General features: G+C 33.2%; 1 protein-coding gene across 1 annotated transcript in view; it reads left to right on the top strand.

Annotated features, from left to right (window-relative positions):
* Nucleotides 1-17,418, top strand: part of LOC132742839 (uncharacterized) — a 29,315-nt gene extending 11,897 nt beyond the window's left edge. Inside the window, exons 4-6 of the mRNA XM_060731334.1 lie at nt 1,941-2,525; nt 8,704-8,734; nt 14,583-17,418. Coding sequence (XP_060587317.1) covers nt 1,941-2,525; nt 8,704-8,734; nt 14,583-17,191 — 3,225 coding nt within the window. The 3' untranslated portion in view covers nt 17,192-17,418. The remainder of the gene's footprint in view (nt 1-1,940; nt 2,526-8,703; nt 8,735-14,582) is intronic.
* Nucleotides 17,419-17,997: the final 579 nt, after the last annotated feature.

Here is a 17,997-nt window from a genome sequence, read left to right as displayed (position 1 = left end):
AACATCGTAAAATTCCACTGCCTTGTCCTAATTCATCCAGACCCAAGTAGAACCAAACACGGGTTTTCATAAATCAAAGCCGTAAAAATCACAAATTATTACTATACTAGTATTAAGCTGTTTTGAGAACTACTTTGTGTTGTTTGGTTTGTCGGGAAGCGATCTTCTAGATATTAAATGTCTGCTTATTATTTCCTGATTTGCGTTCAAATAATACAAAATTCGTACTATTATTTTTAATATAAAGCAAGAATACCAGTAGGAAAATAAGGAAATATCTCTTTATGTAGAAAATATGTGCTTAAATATATTTTGTGGTGACTGAAATAATATTCAAAATAAGTATTCCTCTGCGAAGAAGCACTATTATTATCAATGAGATTGTAGTATAGTAATTTTTGACCTAGTTGATCATACCAAGTTTTTAAACTGCAGGTTCTTTTCATTGAAGTGTATTTAGATATTCGATATATTATTTAATTTCCTTCTTTTGCAAAAAAGGCGTACATTATATGATTTCGCATATGTCAAATCAACTTAAAACCTGTGTGTACTGTGTAGAAGTATTTACTATGGTAAATTGTGCGACTGAGATATCCCGCTTTACTACCTGATATATTATCAGTTATTAAGATTGTTGACAGGTTATATGGCCCTATATAAACGGCTATTTGTTAGTATAACCCGAGCTGCAAGGTGAGGGTTATATTGCAAACAGCCGTTTAAATACGGCCATATAGTTTGTCAACAATCTTTATAACGAATTTATAATACAGCAAGCATTCATCTTTTAGAGAAAAAGTAAGATTTCTTCATGAATCTACATCAGCCGTGTATATAAAACCATTTCAACATCAAGATTATCCAATGAAAAGTTACGTTACAAACGTGCAGAATTATAATGAATTAAATGTATTCAATATGCAATATTTTCTGAGGTTGGCGACATAACATTTATTGTAGAAGATCAATGTATCCGGGAGTACAACGAAACAGTCGTAGTATATGAGAATGGATTTCAAAGACAGTTGTTCACGGGCGGCATACTTATTTAGTGAATGTATGAACTATTTACTATCAAAATTCGATCCATACATTGAAATCGAGTATTGTTTATTTCTTTGATTTAAAAATGTATCATTTTAAACCGTTGAATAACATTTTAAAAAAAGCATTATTAGTGAAAAGAAAAGCAACGACACAAGTCTTTTTTCGGCATCATGAATTTTACTGGTCTTCGATCTATCTTCTAGACAAATACGATCTGTAGAAGTTGTTAATTGAGATATTCAGGCTTTGTTTAGCTATTAGACTAAGATATGCCTCAAACTGAAGATTTTAATATAGAAATAAAATTGATTTGACCATTTATATGTTTTTTTCTATATTGAACATACGTGTGTGATAATAACAGGTAAGGATCCACCTTGGGGCTTTAGGAGCTGTTGCCCCCAAGACACCCTGGCCTGAATTTTTTTCGATCGAAAAAGGTACATTGAGAGTAGAATATTAGCAAAAATGGCTTAAGATAAATGTAAATCACTAATTCCTTGTTAATTGGAACCTGGACCCCTGTTGAGCTTCCTGACATAAAATTCTTCAGTCAAATGTAGACACTTTGTTAACATAATGACTCAGACTATACACATGCAGACATTAGATATATCTAATTTTTCTGGGTGAATAAGCGTCTACATAATTTTGAGTAAATAAGCCTGAGGAAAGGGCCACTTACTCTTACTTGTAAATTATACATAGCCCCCGTGAATGTGATGATGATTATATTTTCGTCGCTGAAGCGATAGTTTAAGCGGACCATGGTGTGTATACTGTGATAGTTCTATAAAACTGTAAAATTAGCCATATAAACGCAAAGTTTTATTAGCAACAACATGTAGTTGATAAGAATATAACACTTATATATGCCTTTTGTATTGCAGTTAAGAAACAACACAATACATATAAGCCAAGGAGACACAGTGTCACTTCTTGAGAACAGAAATAAGGCGTTAACCGAACTTGACGAAAGAACAGCAGAATCATTGCGTAAACTTGATGAGAAAGCGTTAGCTGTACGAAATACATTAAAACTAGATGTTGATAAATTTAAAAATGCCGCTTTAGTTGAGGTTGAAAACGCTGGGACATCGGTAAAGCAATCACTTATGGCAGAGATTACCACAGCCGGGAAACAGGGAATACAGGACATTGCTTTGAAGACTAATGATGGTTTATCTAAAATAAACACAGCCGGGAATCAGGTATTACAAGACATATCCGAGGCAAAAGGCGATATTGATGGACAAAAAAGAGGAGCTATCTCTGATATTAGTAAAGCAAAAGACGACGTTTTATCTGCAATCACCAAGGCTGGTATAGAAGCAAAAGCAGATATTTCAATGGCGCCTAGTGCTGCTTCATCTGATATGAGCGGACATGATGTTCTAAGAAAATCATTTTTACACAAAGGTCTTATGAAGCTCAGGAGTGTGTTCAGCTCTTCAAGTCCAAAGTCACTCTTAAAGGTTCGTTTTCAACACTTCATATTAACTTTAATTACTAACTCAATCAAGTACATTGTCCATATGTGTAGCAATAGCTTCAAAGTTACTCTTATAATTTATTATATTATATTATAAGGGGACTTTAGGTTTACCCTCCGTCCGTCTGTCCGTCTGTCCGTCCGTCAGTCCGTCCGTCCACAAAACTGGATCCCGCGATAATGCAAAAAGTACTGAAAATATTTTAATGAAACTTGATATATGGATAGATGGCAGTATGGAGATTATGCACGTCTTTTTCTTTTCTTCCTATGTTGAAAATTCTGGTTGCTATGGCAACAAATAGACTGAAAATGTGGCAAATTTTACACATTATCTGGATCCCGCGATACCGCAAAAAGTACTGAAAATATCTTAATGAAACTTGATATATGGATAGATGGCAGTATGGAGATTATGCACGTCTTTTTCTTTTCTTCCTATGTTGAAAATTCTGGTTGCTATGGCAACAAATAGACTGAAAATGTGGCAAATTTTACACATAACCTGGATCCTGCGATACCGCAAAAAGTACTGAAAATATTTTTATGAAACTTGATATATGGATAGATGGCAGTATGGAGATTATGCACGTCATTTTCTTTTTTTCCTATGCTGAAAATTCTGGTTGCTATGGCAACAAATAGACTGAAAATATGGCAAATTTTACACATAACCTGGATCCAGTGATAACGCAAAAATGACTGAAAATATTTTTATGAAACTTGACATATTGGTAGATGGCAGTATGGAAATTATGCACATTCTTTTCTTATCTTCCTGTATTGAAAATTCTGGTTGCCATGGCAACAAATAGACTGAATTTCAAGATTTCTGATTATAGTTTTTCAGTTTTTTCACTATAAGTTCTTTATTTCTTAAGGTATTTTCTTCAAACTTTAAATATAAGTTGCTAGTCATCAACCACATCATATGTGAAAAAGTTTACAACTCTAGCACAAAATTTATCAGAATTACCTCCCTGGAACTTAAAATTTTCATGAAAAAAAAAACATTGTTTTTTTTTTAATAACTTCTTTTTTTCTGAACATATCTACTTCAAACTTCATATAAATGTTTCTTATTATCACTCAACATTTGTGAGTGTTCAATACTCTAGCAAGTCTATTTCCAGAATTATGCCCCTTTTGAACTTGACTTTTTTTTGAGAAATTGGTAATTTTCTTCAATTATGATAGGATTTTCTTTTAACTCCCACATCATAATAATATGACAATAATATGACAAGGTTTATAAATCTAGCATCCATATTTCCAGAATTATCTCCTCCTTAAACATTTTATTTTTCCTATTCGTTCTTTTAACTTTCATTTACTTCAAATTCAAAATAAACATTCAATATTCATACCTTCATTACTAATTGTTCTTTGTTACACTCACATCATGTATGACATTGTTATCTCCTTTTTTTTAAATTTTGCTTTAAAAATGTTATATTTCGATAACAGGGATGTTTAAAAAATAACTTTAGAGTGTCCTTCAGTCTGTCTGTACATAAAAACTGTTCGCTGTGATCACTTAAAATAGAAACATAAGTGAATGGCCAATGGGCCTTCAGAATGTTGCTTGGGCTCTTACCGGTAGGGGACTTATGGATTGCTTGCAATACTATGTTAATTGTTTGTTTTTGTTAATTTGTTTGCTTTGCTTTGGTTTGGTTTCATGTCGCAAGATAAGTAGAGGAAATATAGTGACTTTTCAGCTTGTATGGTGGAGGAAGAATTCATGTGCCATTCCGTTTTCAGGCACGAGCGGGCTTCTTTTGTAAGAACATCAACGTTCGGAAAGCTGTCAAGTAATCCACAGTCTCAAGTGGAATTCGACTATTACTAGGGGCAATTATTTTCAAGTCAACGATTATAAAAAAAGACTATTGTAATTGTGCATAAAATGAATTACAGGACCTCCAACAATAATTGAGACTTCTGTTTCAATATCTCCGATTAATTCATCTATATCGTTCTTTATTTACTATATTCATGTGAGTATTTCTATAGGGGCTCAATTTCGTTACGTATCTTTTATAGTATTCAACACTCTTTGAAAGGTCTAAATGTATCGATCATGACATTGTTATATCAATATATTGGCTATAAATTTGCAAAGATTCATACCCACAACCATCAAATGACTATTAAAAGTGGTATAAAGCCAAATTGTAGCTTGACCTATGTTTTACAATATTACATCTGTGTACCAATAATTTTACGATGTTTCATCTGTGAACAAATACTGATTAAAAATCAATTGCTTTGTTCTCATCTTCTTACTAATATTTTGTTTGCCTGCAATATGGGCTACTTTCAAGTTCATTTGATTTTGAAGAGCAAATTTCCACAAACTCCGAGTTTGGAGACAAAGGTAAGGGTATTTTGTTCCCCGTGTTTGTTTATATATTGTACTATGGTTGTATTGTCTGACCGTATCAAGACATTTTGACCTCGTTACAGATGACTGATTTTTTTCAAAGCAAGAAACACTGCTTTCATATCCAGGCAATGTATTGAAGCATCTGTTTGGGGAACCTTTTTTGTATCATCTGAACTTGAAATTACCTAAAAAACCTTGAAAAGCCGAGGTAAAAGGTAGGTAGGTAGGTAGGTAGGTGGGTAGGTGGGTAGGTGGGTTTGGGTAGGTGGGTAGGTGGGTGTGTAGGTAGGTAGGTAGATCTATTAGATAGATAGACAGATAGATAGACAGACAGACAGACCAGCAGACAGACAGACAGACCAGACCAGACCAAACAGACAGACAATTCAGGTAGATAGGGTTGTGCATGTATGCATTGCTAAAATGTAAAATTGTGTAATCGCGTTTGTGAACAAAATTGAGAACAGACTTTTAAGACTTCATTTTGAAATAATCGCGTTTCAGATACTTGTTTAGGGCCTTAAATTTATAAATGGCCTTATATCTCCAGTTTTTAAAGCGTACTGGAAAAACATTGTTTAACCTGGTCTAGAGGTATTACTTCTATAGCATGTTCTTTTTAATAATATATCTACCTCTAGAAATTTAATATCTAATTATTTTGGGGGGGCAGGGAGGGTGGGGGATTGAGGTGGTGGCTCTTGTTTCCAAAACCCCATTGAACTTTGGTATTTCTACAAATTCTCACTCTCTTCTTAATGTCCTAAAAATCATGTAAGCCTGTGTCAGCTAACGCTGCTTATCTTCTTTCTTAATGGGGAAAAGCACCACAACGAGAAATTTGATCCCATGACTTTTAAGACATTGCAAAGATATTTCTAACACACTGTATGATTTATTCTACATTTAGAGAATTATGTGTAAACGTCAATGAATTTCCTTACGCTTGTAGTATGCATTAATTTATAATAATACGTGCTGCACATTGACCTTGAAATGCTTTCTTATCAAGTACTTCGAGAGGTTGTGAAATTTAAAGATTGAGACTTTGAGGCTGCTTTACTACCATATTTTTTCAACAATGGTATTAATTGTTCTTATTAACAAATCTTCTACAGAGCCGCTTGCAGGAAAAGTTGACTTATAACTGTCTTTATAAGCTAAAATTCTAGAAGCGTCTGAACTACGCAATGACCATTAAAGTACTGTAACTTTACTTTCATGAAAAAGTAACCCTAATGTCTTTGTCAAGTTTAGTAAGTGTATCTTTACCAAATTTTTGTGCTAACTGTTTTTCAGTCTTAGAACTGTATGTAATAAAATAGAGAAAAATAAGAATTCCTATGTCAGAATTGAAAATGTTGCAGGCTCGGTTTGATTGAGCCTGTTCATGGACGGTACTGTCAAGTGCATACTACTGTCCTCGCCATCTTGCACCGGCTTCAGCAGAATTCAACATTTACACATGAAATGGTCAAGTTTTGAATTCATCAACATCAGCAGATGTGTTCATACGAAAGTTATCGTAGAACTTTCAATGTAACACAGTAGTGTCATTCCATGAATAGCGGTGTATGGTCCCAAAGTAATAAAAAGCATGTGCCCTAAACGGGAAAACAAACTAAACAAAACGGAATTTTGGAAGGGGATCAGAGGTTATGAAGCCTATAAGAAATTGAAATATGCCCATTTTGAGTCAATATTTTGATGAGTATATAAGCTTTTGAACCATTGTAATTTTACTTTAAGAACAATATTTTAAAGATTTCATAGATATAGACTACTTTTAGATTTTGCGACCTTCTTATTTATCAGACTGAAAACAGTTATATTTTATGTAAAAGGGTTATTTTAGGATCAATTAATATGTTTATGTCAACATCCTTATTGTGGTTGAGGAGAAAACTTATAATAACGACGGAGAACGAACAACAAACACTACCATTACAAAAGTTTCCCTCTTAGTTTTTTGTGCTCTGGCAAGCTCAAATGTATCCCAACATTCAAAAAATATTTGTGTTTGTCTACCTGGAATTAGGAGTAACCAACCCTTTTTAAAATATAGAAAGGAATACTCCTATAATTTAAATGTATATTTAATTTGCTTTACATAAGTTAAATTTGAGGTATGAACTTGAAATATAATATATCTTATTTAGGTTGAGTTCCGTTGGCAAGAATAATATATGTACCTTTCTGTATTTCTTTTTGTCTACAATGCTTATGTTGTCTCTTTTTATGCAATACTATGTCCAGAGCCGACATTAATGTGTTGAATCTTTAAAGCTATATAGACATGTTTAAGAAAGAGCGCAAACAATACATATGATAACTGTACCCATCATAATTTTGAGTAATTGCCCTTCGTTAATGTTTATTCTTTATTTCTCCCGGACTATAACTCAAAAAAGAACAAAGAACAGTGTATTAGAAAATGAGTTTGATTTTTTTTAGATATATGCATCTTAATTATAAGATATGCTATGCACAAGAATGATAACACTATCCAAAGTATTGTTTAGTTATTTCCCTAAATCATGCTTATTTTTATCCAGAGTATAATACGAGATGTATTTAAGATCTGTATTTCAAAGGTTGCATTGCTCAAGTGTTATAACTCTCCGTTTATATTATTTAATTATTACTCTTTGTTATTTTTTATGATAAATACTTGTTTGGAGCCTGGTTTGAAATATCAGTTTGAACATTCATATGAAACTCCGTTTTTCTTATATTTGTTTCACATTCTTAATTATTGCTCTTGTTGTTTTCTGGCTTAATTAGTATTCGATTAGTATTTTTTAAGTTAGTTGAACCGTTCATCCGTACGTTTGTCCATAAGAGGTAAACATAAACCGGCATGTTGAATAAATATTACGTTCTAGTAGTACCAATGGTTTTATTCTTTTTACACTTTCATTACAAAGTACAAAAATGAACATGATCGTGCCAAGTTATATAACTATTGGAAGTTATTTCATTTTTTAGTTTTTTTTGAAAATGGATATGGTTAATCCAAACCGGCAAGTTGGATTTATCTTAAGTTCTATCTGTTTTAATGTCTTCATAGTTAACACTTTTAAATATCAATGCATGCTATTGACAAGTATTATAACTGTGCTATCCTTTTTGCCAGTTATTTCCCTTTATAAAATATAGGACCTTGTATTGATAAGTTGTTTTTTTTTTCTCTTAAATTTGTCCTAGTAAGTTTATTAATTTATTATATCTCTCATATTTGGTATTTATCCTCTAGCTTTAAGTGGAACTTGGGATCACATGTATCAAGGTCTATGTTATTGTTGTAAAGAATGAATTCTAAACAAATGTTCTGTCTAAGTTTAGGTTGATTTTGGGGACTGGGCTTGCATTTATACATACTTGATCAACTTTGGTTGTACGTTTAATATTTTTCAACTTCATCAAATTGCAATAGAATGCGTAGATCATGACCTTCTCAAGAAATATAACTGTCTACTCTATCTTTTGTTATGTTCGTCCCTAAAGAAGTGAATGGGGAATTTATTTTTGAAAAATATGTAACTGACAAGAATTTGAGCCGGATATATCATCATTATAGTTATATAAAATAATCACGTGGATTTATTGCCCTGTTTATAGGACAGTCCTATCAAAATGAAACCAATAATTCATCTTCATTTTCAAGGACAATATACTAATTGCTTTACATTTTGAAAGAAATAACGCTAAAATATCTCATCGACAACCATCATAAATATCTTGATAATTTTATCTTTCATTCTTTTCACAGGGACCTCAAAGCCGATCTGGGAAAGCGTCAGGTAAGTGAATTCATGTCTTATTTTTTCAGCTTTAACAAGGAAAAATTTTGATTAGCCTTGGTCAGTCTTTCCATGCGTCCGTCCGTTCTCATATTGTGTCACAGTCTCTAAAAGTATTTGACCTGGAGTCAAGAATCTTTACAGAAATGTTAATCAGCATGTATAGTTGTGTACGTGACTTAATCAGGATTTGTAAAGCCTTTGTCCTTGACTGAGTAAAAAGGAGAAATTTACAACTTATTTCGTGCGTCAAAATGTGCTGTTATAACAAAAAATAGGCAAGCCTGGCACAAATGATCTTTTGGTTTGCGTTGATGGTGATGAAAATGACGCAAAACAAGGTCACATGGCATAAAAAATTCATCAGGTGAGTAATATAGTCCTCCTGGCCTTCTTGTTATAGATTTTGATAGTTATTGAGGTGAAAGGTTACAATTCGTTGTTACTCTTCATGACTGTTCTTTGCACCTTAAATCTTGTTTAAAAATCTTTTTTTGTCGGAGTTCAGTCTTGCTGGGACAAACATATCTTGTCCAGGAAAAATACATAACCATTAAACTATGCGTAAATAAGCCAGTTAATTCAATGATAGGGCACACTTGAGTTTCATAAAGTTTAAATCATGTTTAAGAACAAGTTAGATGCTTATCAAATGCACATTTTAGGGCTGAGAAGGGAAAAAAATATGTGTCATCAAAATAGGAAAACTTTAACAAAGTAGTATTTGGCCTGTCACAGAAGATACAAAATAAAAGGTTTTGTTAAAACTGTCAAGATGCAACGAAGCAAAGGATGGTTCGGGTAATTGTACTGCGAGTTACTTTTGAAACCTATATCACCACTTACCAAAAATAAATCGCTTTAGAGAAACTGAAATAAAATCATTTCTTGGACATAACGGGCTTTTTCATGAACTGGAACTAATGTCTCACATAGTATATTAGTTTTTTTCTATTGTTGCTTATTGTATGTTTATGGTGTAAACGATGTCAATAATACCAAAGGAATAGTAAAATACAATGCAGAGACGATGAAGCCACTTGCTTCTGACCAAAAGCGAGAAATCCAATAAAAACACTCATTTCAAGGTTTCAGATCTTTTAAGTACTTCAAAAACAAATTAAAAGCTATTCAACGTTCTAGTCAGTATTCTTTTTCCATGTTTTCGGATCTTTCAACTTCTTCAAAAACAAATCACGTGTTTGATTATAATATAACTAAACGTTCTAATCAGTGTTCTCACTCCAAGTGCTCAAATCTTTAAACTATTTCAGGAACTATGATGATAAATGTGAAAATAATGAGCCTTCTAATGCTATAAACATGGGCTTACTTCATTTCATTGATAGTTTATCACAAAGTTCTAATTGTGGTCCAGTTTATATGTTACATGAAGCAGAAAAGTCTTCAAATACTTTATCATGTTCTTAAAATTTTGATGAATTTAAAGTTCAAATGTTTGTTTCTTTTATATCAGTAATGATTTAATCATTTATGTAAAATATCAACCTCACTCTTCCACTTTACTAGCACTTTTTGGTATGCAAAAATGTTAAACATACCTTTTAATCTATTGTAAATTATTGTTTTTATCCTTGACATAATAATGAAAATATTAAAACATTTGATTATACATGATATGAACAAGCATATATACTGTGTGCCAAAACTGGATTTGTATTATCAGTTTTTTATTTCTAAATGTAGGTGCTTTAACTTCTAAATTGTTATTACCAGAATTTGATTATAATTGTATTTAAAACAAATTTTGCTACTTTGCTGAAACAAAGCTTAATGTAGAATACCCCTTATGGTCACTAAAAGGAACTGTAAAATTGGCAACGTATGACCGTTATATATCTTAAAAGACACCCCTACGCAAAATTTAAACAGAATTTACTGTATGGTTTAAGAGTAATGGATATTTATCTGATCTAAAACTTGGCTATTAGATGGGCTCTTTTTCAGAAATGAGCAAACACTAAATGATCTAATATATCATTCTTATAAAAAAAATTTCCCATTAATGTTTGATAAGAAACTAAAAGTAACATTCAGCTAACAATCCACATAAGCATAATTTTGTTTCTACTCAAAATTTATGAAATATGTATCAAAATGTTACACTACCCCATCCATTTTAACACGTGTTTAACCATTTTCAAACCTAGAGAGACAAATATGAAGTATGTCCATAGGACACGGGTGCCCCTACACTCCACTGTTCTGTCAATCTTATTACTCTAGGTCAAAGTTTTATGGACTACATGCGCCACAAGTTGAAAGCTAAAAATATTTTACTAAGTAAGGGGCAAGAACTTTACAAATATTGAATCAATCAACAAGCAAACCCAAAGGTGCATAAGTACACATGCTGACTAACATTCTTTAAACCTTTCAGGCCTACAGATCAAATACTTTTTGAGCTATGCATGAACAAGTTGAAAATGGCAAATTTATAATACTGTAAGTCAAGGGCAATCACTCTAACAAAACTGAAAAAATCCACATGCAAAGTCCCAGGTGCATAAAAACTCTAAAATACTATATACATCCACAGAAAAAAACCCAGGTACACAATTACACATGTGATCAACATTCCTGTAAAGTTTCATGACTCTAAGTCAAATCTCTTTTGAGTAACATGCGACACAATTTTAAAATTGCAAATTTTTACCACCTTAAAAGTCAAGGGCATAAACATAAAAATACAATGAAAATACACATGAAAATACGTAGATGTACATCTACACAAGCTTATCAACATTCCGTAAAGTTTCATGACTATAGGTCAAATACTTTTTGAGTTACGTCAGAGACAACTTGAAAATTACAAATTTTTACTAAGTCAAAGGCAATAACTATAAAAATACAGAATAAATCCACACGAAAATACGCAGATGCACAGCTACACATACTGGTCAATATTCCTGTTGGATGTTAGGTCAAATACTTTTTGAGAAACGTGTGACACAAAAGTGAATGGACGGACAAACGATCGAGGATAAATCTAAATCCTCCCTTCCCTAAAGCGTGAGCACAAACATCTCTAACATTCAGCAAAATCAGTGCCGGTTTTCAAAGTTTCTTAAATATTATCATCTCTAACTTGCCGTATGTAATAAGATACACATTATTAAAATTGCCGTGGCTTTTGGCCTGGCGGCCTTCTTCGGCAGCATTTATTAAACGTTATTATTTAGTATTTACTCAATATGGTTTATGTTATAGGTTCTTAATTTATTTTTCCACAAATATTCTATTTTTCGTAATTGGTCAATCCCGTATGTTTTTTGCAGCCACATTATTGATAAAGCACTGATTGTGCGCCCGTTTGTGTAAAAATGTGTATATACAATATATAATATATATTATAGTGTGTATGTGTATGAAACCTAGAAGTGACCATGAAACGTCTTAATATCTTTTTAAACATGGCAGTGTATCTTTCCAAAAGATGTTTCTTTACTACTATCAGATGAAAGTCTATTTTTAGATTGATGTTTATTAAGGTTAAGTCAGTGTAATCTTCTGTGTGCATTTTCATATTAACTGTAGCATTGGCAACAGCTGGTAGCCTAAAAAACTAATTTATATTTTGATGAATTTGTAAGATTCAGATAGAATTAACAAGAGCCGGTTGAACCGGGTGATGCTCCGCGAAAAGGTTTTTGACACAGGAAGGTATAACTCTTGTAGTGTCAGAGTTATGTCACAGACAAAGTTCAAAGTGTAAAAACCACCAAAATGTTGTGCACGACACATTGACTCAATATGGTGATCATTTCTTTGAAATTGTTGTAAAATCTGACTTCAAACAACGTAGTTAGTGGCCGCACATGATTTTTCAGCAAGGTCATGCTGTGACCTTGACCTTCAAGGTAGCGACCCAAATTTGCATGCGACACGTCAATTCAAAATGGTGATAATCTCTGTGAAATAGATGTTAAATCCGACTTCAAATAAAAATGTTATGGGCCCAACACGATTTTACTGCAAGGTCACGCTGTGACCTTGACCTTCAAGGTAGCGACCCAAATGTTGCGAGAACCACGTCATCTCAATATGGTGATAATTTCTGTGAAATAGTTTTAAAAACCGACTCCAAATAACGAAGTAATGGGCCGGACACGATCTTTGCTGCAAGGTCACGCTGTGACCTTGACCTTCGAGGTAACGACCTAAATGTTGCACGCGACACGTCGTCTCAATATGGTAGTCATTTCTGTGAAATAGTTTTAAATTCCGACTTCAAATAATGAAGAAATGGACTGGACACTATTTTACTTCAAGGTCATGCTGTGATATTGACCTTCAAGGTAGCGACCCAAATGTTGCGCGGGACACGTAGTCTAGATATGGTAATCATTTTTTCGAAATAGTTTTAAAATTTGACTTCAAATTACAAAGTTATAAGCCAGACACGAATTTGGGACAGACGTACGGAAGGACTGACGGACGGATGACAACCCGACGAATTTATGTTGCACCATAACAAGTTTGAAGCTACTAGGCCTAAGCGTTCTTTAGTTATTGATCGCAAACCGTTTTTACCTGCACGGCCAATGTGACCTTGACCTTTGACCCATTTACCAAAAAAAAATCAATAGGGCCATCTGCTGGTCATGATCAATCACCATACCAAGTTTGAAGTTGTTAGGCTTAAGTGTTCTTACGTTATTGATCGCAAACTGTTTTGACCTACAAGGTCAATGTGACCTTGACCTTTGACCCATTGACCCAAAAATCAATAATCATCTGCTTGTCATTTCCAATCACCATACCAGGTTTGAAGTTTCTAGGTATAAGTGTTCTTTAGTAATTGATCGGAAACCGTTTTTACCTATAAGGTCAATGTCACCTTGACCTTCGACTTCTTGACCCCAAAATCAATAGGGGTCATCTGCTGGTCATGTCCAATCACCATATTAAGTTTGAAATTCCTACGCCTAAGCGTTCTTTAGTTATTGATCGGAAACCGTTTTACCTACAAGGTCAATGTGACCTTTCACGCCTTGACCCCAAAATCATAAGGGGTCATTTGCTGATCATGACCAATCACCATACCAAGTTTGAAGTTCCTAGGCCTAAGCGGTTTTTAGTAATTAGTCGGAAACCGAATTCGGGACGTACGTACGGACGGACTGACGGACGGACGGACAACCCGACGACTATATGCTCCCCCGAATTTTTTCGGGGAGCATAACAAAAAAGTATGTTGTATGAGTTTTTAAATCAATATAAAATGTGTTCGTCTGCCACTCTACTGTATACTTAAAGGTAGCAAACGAACACAGGCAATTTTTGTATTTTCTTCTGAGTGTTCTAATTATTTCAAGTATATGAGGAAAACATATAAAGAGATTTTGTATTTAAATGCACATTATGCCTCAGAAACAAATAACTTTTACTTGCTCGGAAAGGGCAAACATGAATTTTATAATGTTTAAATAATAGTTTTAGATACTAATGATAAAAGAACGTTTGATGCTTGTTAGCGCTAAATGCGAAATATTCGTCATAAAAGTAGCAAAATGTAAGTAGCAAAATGTAAAAAAATGTAGTATTTTGACTTCCATACAAAATACAAATTCAATATAACTGTACATATTGCCAAAAAAGCAACAGGTCAAAAATTGAGTTCATTAGTGAATAGCCAATAAGTAACGGTTTGGATACTATAAAGTACACCAAAATTAAAAAGCTTTTGAGAAACATAAATAAAAGCATTTCTCAAGCACAATGGACCTTTAATTTCTGCATTATTTTTTAATTGTTCTTAAGAATGTAGAACATGAACGTCATGAATCTATCTTAATGAATAACTTGTGATTTTTTTATATTTCAGAACTGAAGGATGATTTAATTGCATGGTACAAAACCAATCAGAGTACAGTTACTCTTTCACCTATCACTGATGCTGTCCCTACCCCTCTAGCTGGGTTCTACATAATGCCAGAAATCGACATACAGAATTATCTGCCAGATGGAAGGAAGGAAACAAGTCGAGTCAGTTCGTTACAGGACCTGTTAACATCGGGTGGAAGAGGTCCACGGGAAATATATCTATCAGCAGTCGCTGGATTTGGGAAAACAGCATTTTCAAAATATCTCGCCTTGACGTGGTGTCAAGCTCATCAAAATGATGAAAATTATAAGCATTTTAAAGAAGAAGAGTTGATGGCGTTATCTGGCTTTGAGTTCTTATTTCTAGTGCTATTGAGAGATTCAGCTAAAGTATGTGATGTTGACGACATGATTGAAGAACAACTGATACAAAATCTGCCTTGCACATCCTCAATGCCAAAAGGTGTTTTAAAGGACATTTTACGTGATGAAAAATGTCTTGTAATATTAGATGGACTAGATGAATGGACTCATCCTGACAAAGATTGTTCAAGACTTCCTAAAAGTATTCCACATCGATATGCACGTGAAAAGTGTGTAATCTTAACAACGACTCGGCCATGGAAGCTTGGAATGTCAAACTTGAATCAAATAGGCGAAACAGTAGAGTTAGTTAATCTAAATAAAGACAATGCCTGGCAGTTTAAGTGTAACGCCATGAAAATGTTGGATGTAAACCTTCGAGATGATGAACTGGAAAAGGAAGTGTGTAGATTTGAAGAAGCAATCAGTGACCATGACCTCGAAAATATGGAATCCACCCCTCTCCTGTTACTCTATCTTTTATGTTTATGGGTTGAAAAAATTCCAATAGGAAATTCAGCAGTCGGATTATATACAGGCATTATTCAGCTCCTTCTATCTAGAACAGAAATGTTGCATGGAAAGTTTCATTCATCATGTGAAAAGTCTCAGAGGTACGTCCCTGAATGTTTCAGAACACATCAACATTTCTGTAGGTACTTCACGTTTCTTTTGACCATTGGGAAACTAGCTTTTTATACATTGTTCAATAAGAAAAAGGAGCACACATTAGTGTTTGATGGAATTGTTGCTGAAAAATATATGAATCAAGAAGATTTGAAATCAAGCTGTCTATCAGGAATATTATCAGAAAGTAAAGTGAAGACTCTAATAAGTGAAAGCTCTAAAATCTCATTTTCTCATAAAACAGTGCAAGAATACTTTGCGGCTATATTTATAAGTTTTCAAAATACAAGTGAAGTCCAGAGAATCCTATTTGAAGAGTGCAATTGTTTACAAAATATGCTAGACATGTCAAAAATGTTTGTCTTCATCAGTAACTTGAACCCTAAATTAATGTCGGCAATATCAAGTAATCTAATGCCTGTGATAAACAATGATGAAATAACAAGCAAATACAGAACATTCACAGGTTATGATTACATGTACATTGATCCGTTACAAGACATACAAGACATGTACATTTCTTGTGCAAATGAAAGACAGGAAAACAAAGACCTCAAATTGTGTTTACAAGATTTCATCATTAAGGAAAAATGTCAGCAAGAAATCTACTTCAAACAATTACAACACCTGTGTCAACACAATAAAGAAAACATAAAGTCAATAATGATAGAAAATAAAGGTATTTGTAGTCTACAAGAAATGATCAATTTGTTAACACTCTCTGACCTTCCACATATAGAAAAAATATACTATAAAGGAGAAATTGTTGAAGAGGAAATAATGAGCTTGTGTTTGAACCCTTTAAAATGTTTAACTCTGGTATCCAGTAAATGGGAAAATCATAAATTTGTAGGAATACGATGCTGGCTGTCTGAGGAGATAAATGGGCGACTAGTAAAATTACAACACCTGGAACATTTGCATATACAAGGTTTCACTATGACCCACGAGGTAATGAATACATTGTTAAATGTACTCACTAGTCAAAAATCAATGAAAGAAATTAGATTGTACAGGTTATACTGCAGTGATCACAAGAATTCTTCATGTAGGGGATTCGACCTTGACCTTTCTCAACATTCACATCTAAGATGTTTAGGATTGGGCCTGATACCAGTGTCACAGTTAAACATGGATGTATCGTTGTTAGAGGAATGTCATATAGGTAAATTGTATAAACCCGGTGTTGTGTTATCTTATCTCAGTCAACTACCAGCAGCTAGTAAACTACAAACATTTGGGTGTAGTGATCTAGAATCTTCCAGTGACAAAGAATCAGTGTTACAAACATTGCCATTGTTACATCATATGAAAAATGTAAGGTTGTATAATATCAATCTAGGTAAAAGATCATTAACATTGTCACCTCAAATGATCAATATTGAATGTATTGACTTGTTTTATATAAAAATGTCTTGTTCAGTGTTATATGATCTCATTACTGTTATAAGCAAACTACCACATACAGTGTCAGTATATATTGGGGGTTGTGATATAAAACCAGAAACAGAATTTGAAAATTTTAAAGCATTTATAATACACTCAGACAATTTTCTGGTCACACGTTTTGGCACCAAGGAGTCTGGAGTGTATGTGTTTGAGTTCAAAACAATAACATAGTACTGAGTAACCTTAAATGAACTTCCATAAACAATTTATAAATACAGATGACCGTTGAAATAGACATCATTTTTATCATGAATCAGACTTTTATATCGATAAGGAAATGTGTACACATACTCAAAGGTGCTAGTCGCATTTATTTGGCCCAAAATAATGATGTTTAATCTTCTTATTCATGTTATATTATATCAATACATTAGAAACATTAAAATATAATTATTCTTTTTATTATATTATTATATACATGGTATGCAACAGCCGAGTACGAAAATTATGGGTATTTCCGTTCCCGGTGTCAAAATTTTGCACCGGGTTGTAATATCGTCGGATTTTTGCAGGAAAACAATGCAATATTTATTTTTCTGTCAAAACTAACTATTGACAGATCTATATCTAAACGTAAACTACCACAGTAAAGTCCGAAAATAAGAAATCATCCAGGTCCGAAAGATGAGACCTTAATGACATGTACATTGTAGCCTGGTTTTTTTGCTTGAAATGTATCAACAAAGAGATCAAACGGATCGAACACACAGTATGCAAACAACTGGATTTTACAGAAGGTGGCCTTTTCCAACAAAAAGTTGGCTTTCTATTTAGATTGCCCTCTAACACTGTCTACAAGTACTGGTTTTTACAATGGGAACAGTTTTGAGTGCATTCATTTTATCGCAAATAAGCTTTAACAACCTTGAACCTTTTTTGTTATATATCTGTTATTTTGTGGTTATAAAAATGACTTTAATATGATCTATATATATATATTAATAAGTATGTATGAAATATACAAACGGCTGTTTCAG

The sequence above is a fragment of the Ruditapes philippinarum genome, unplaced genomic scaffold (genome assembly GCF_026571515.1).
Source record: "Ruditapes philippinarum isolate M1 unplaced genomic scaffold, ASM2657151v2 ctg5758_1_1_1_1, whole genome shotgun sequence".
Classification (NCBI taxonomy): Eukaryota; Metazoa; Mollusca; class Bivalvia; order Venerida; family Veneridae; genus Ruditapes; species Ruditapes philippinarum.
The sequence above is the reverse complement of the archived record's forward strand: the minus strand, read 5'-3'. Positions and strand labels throughout refer to the sequence as shown.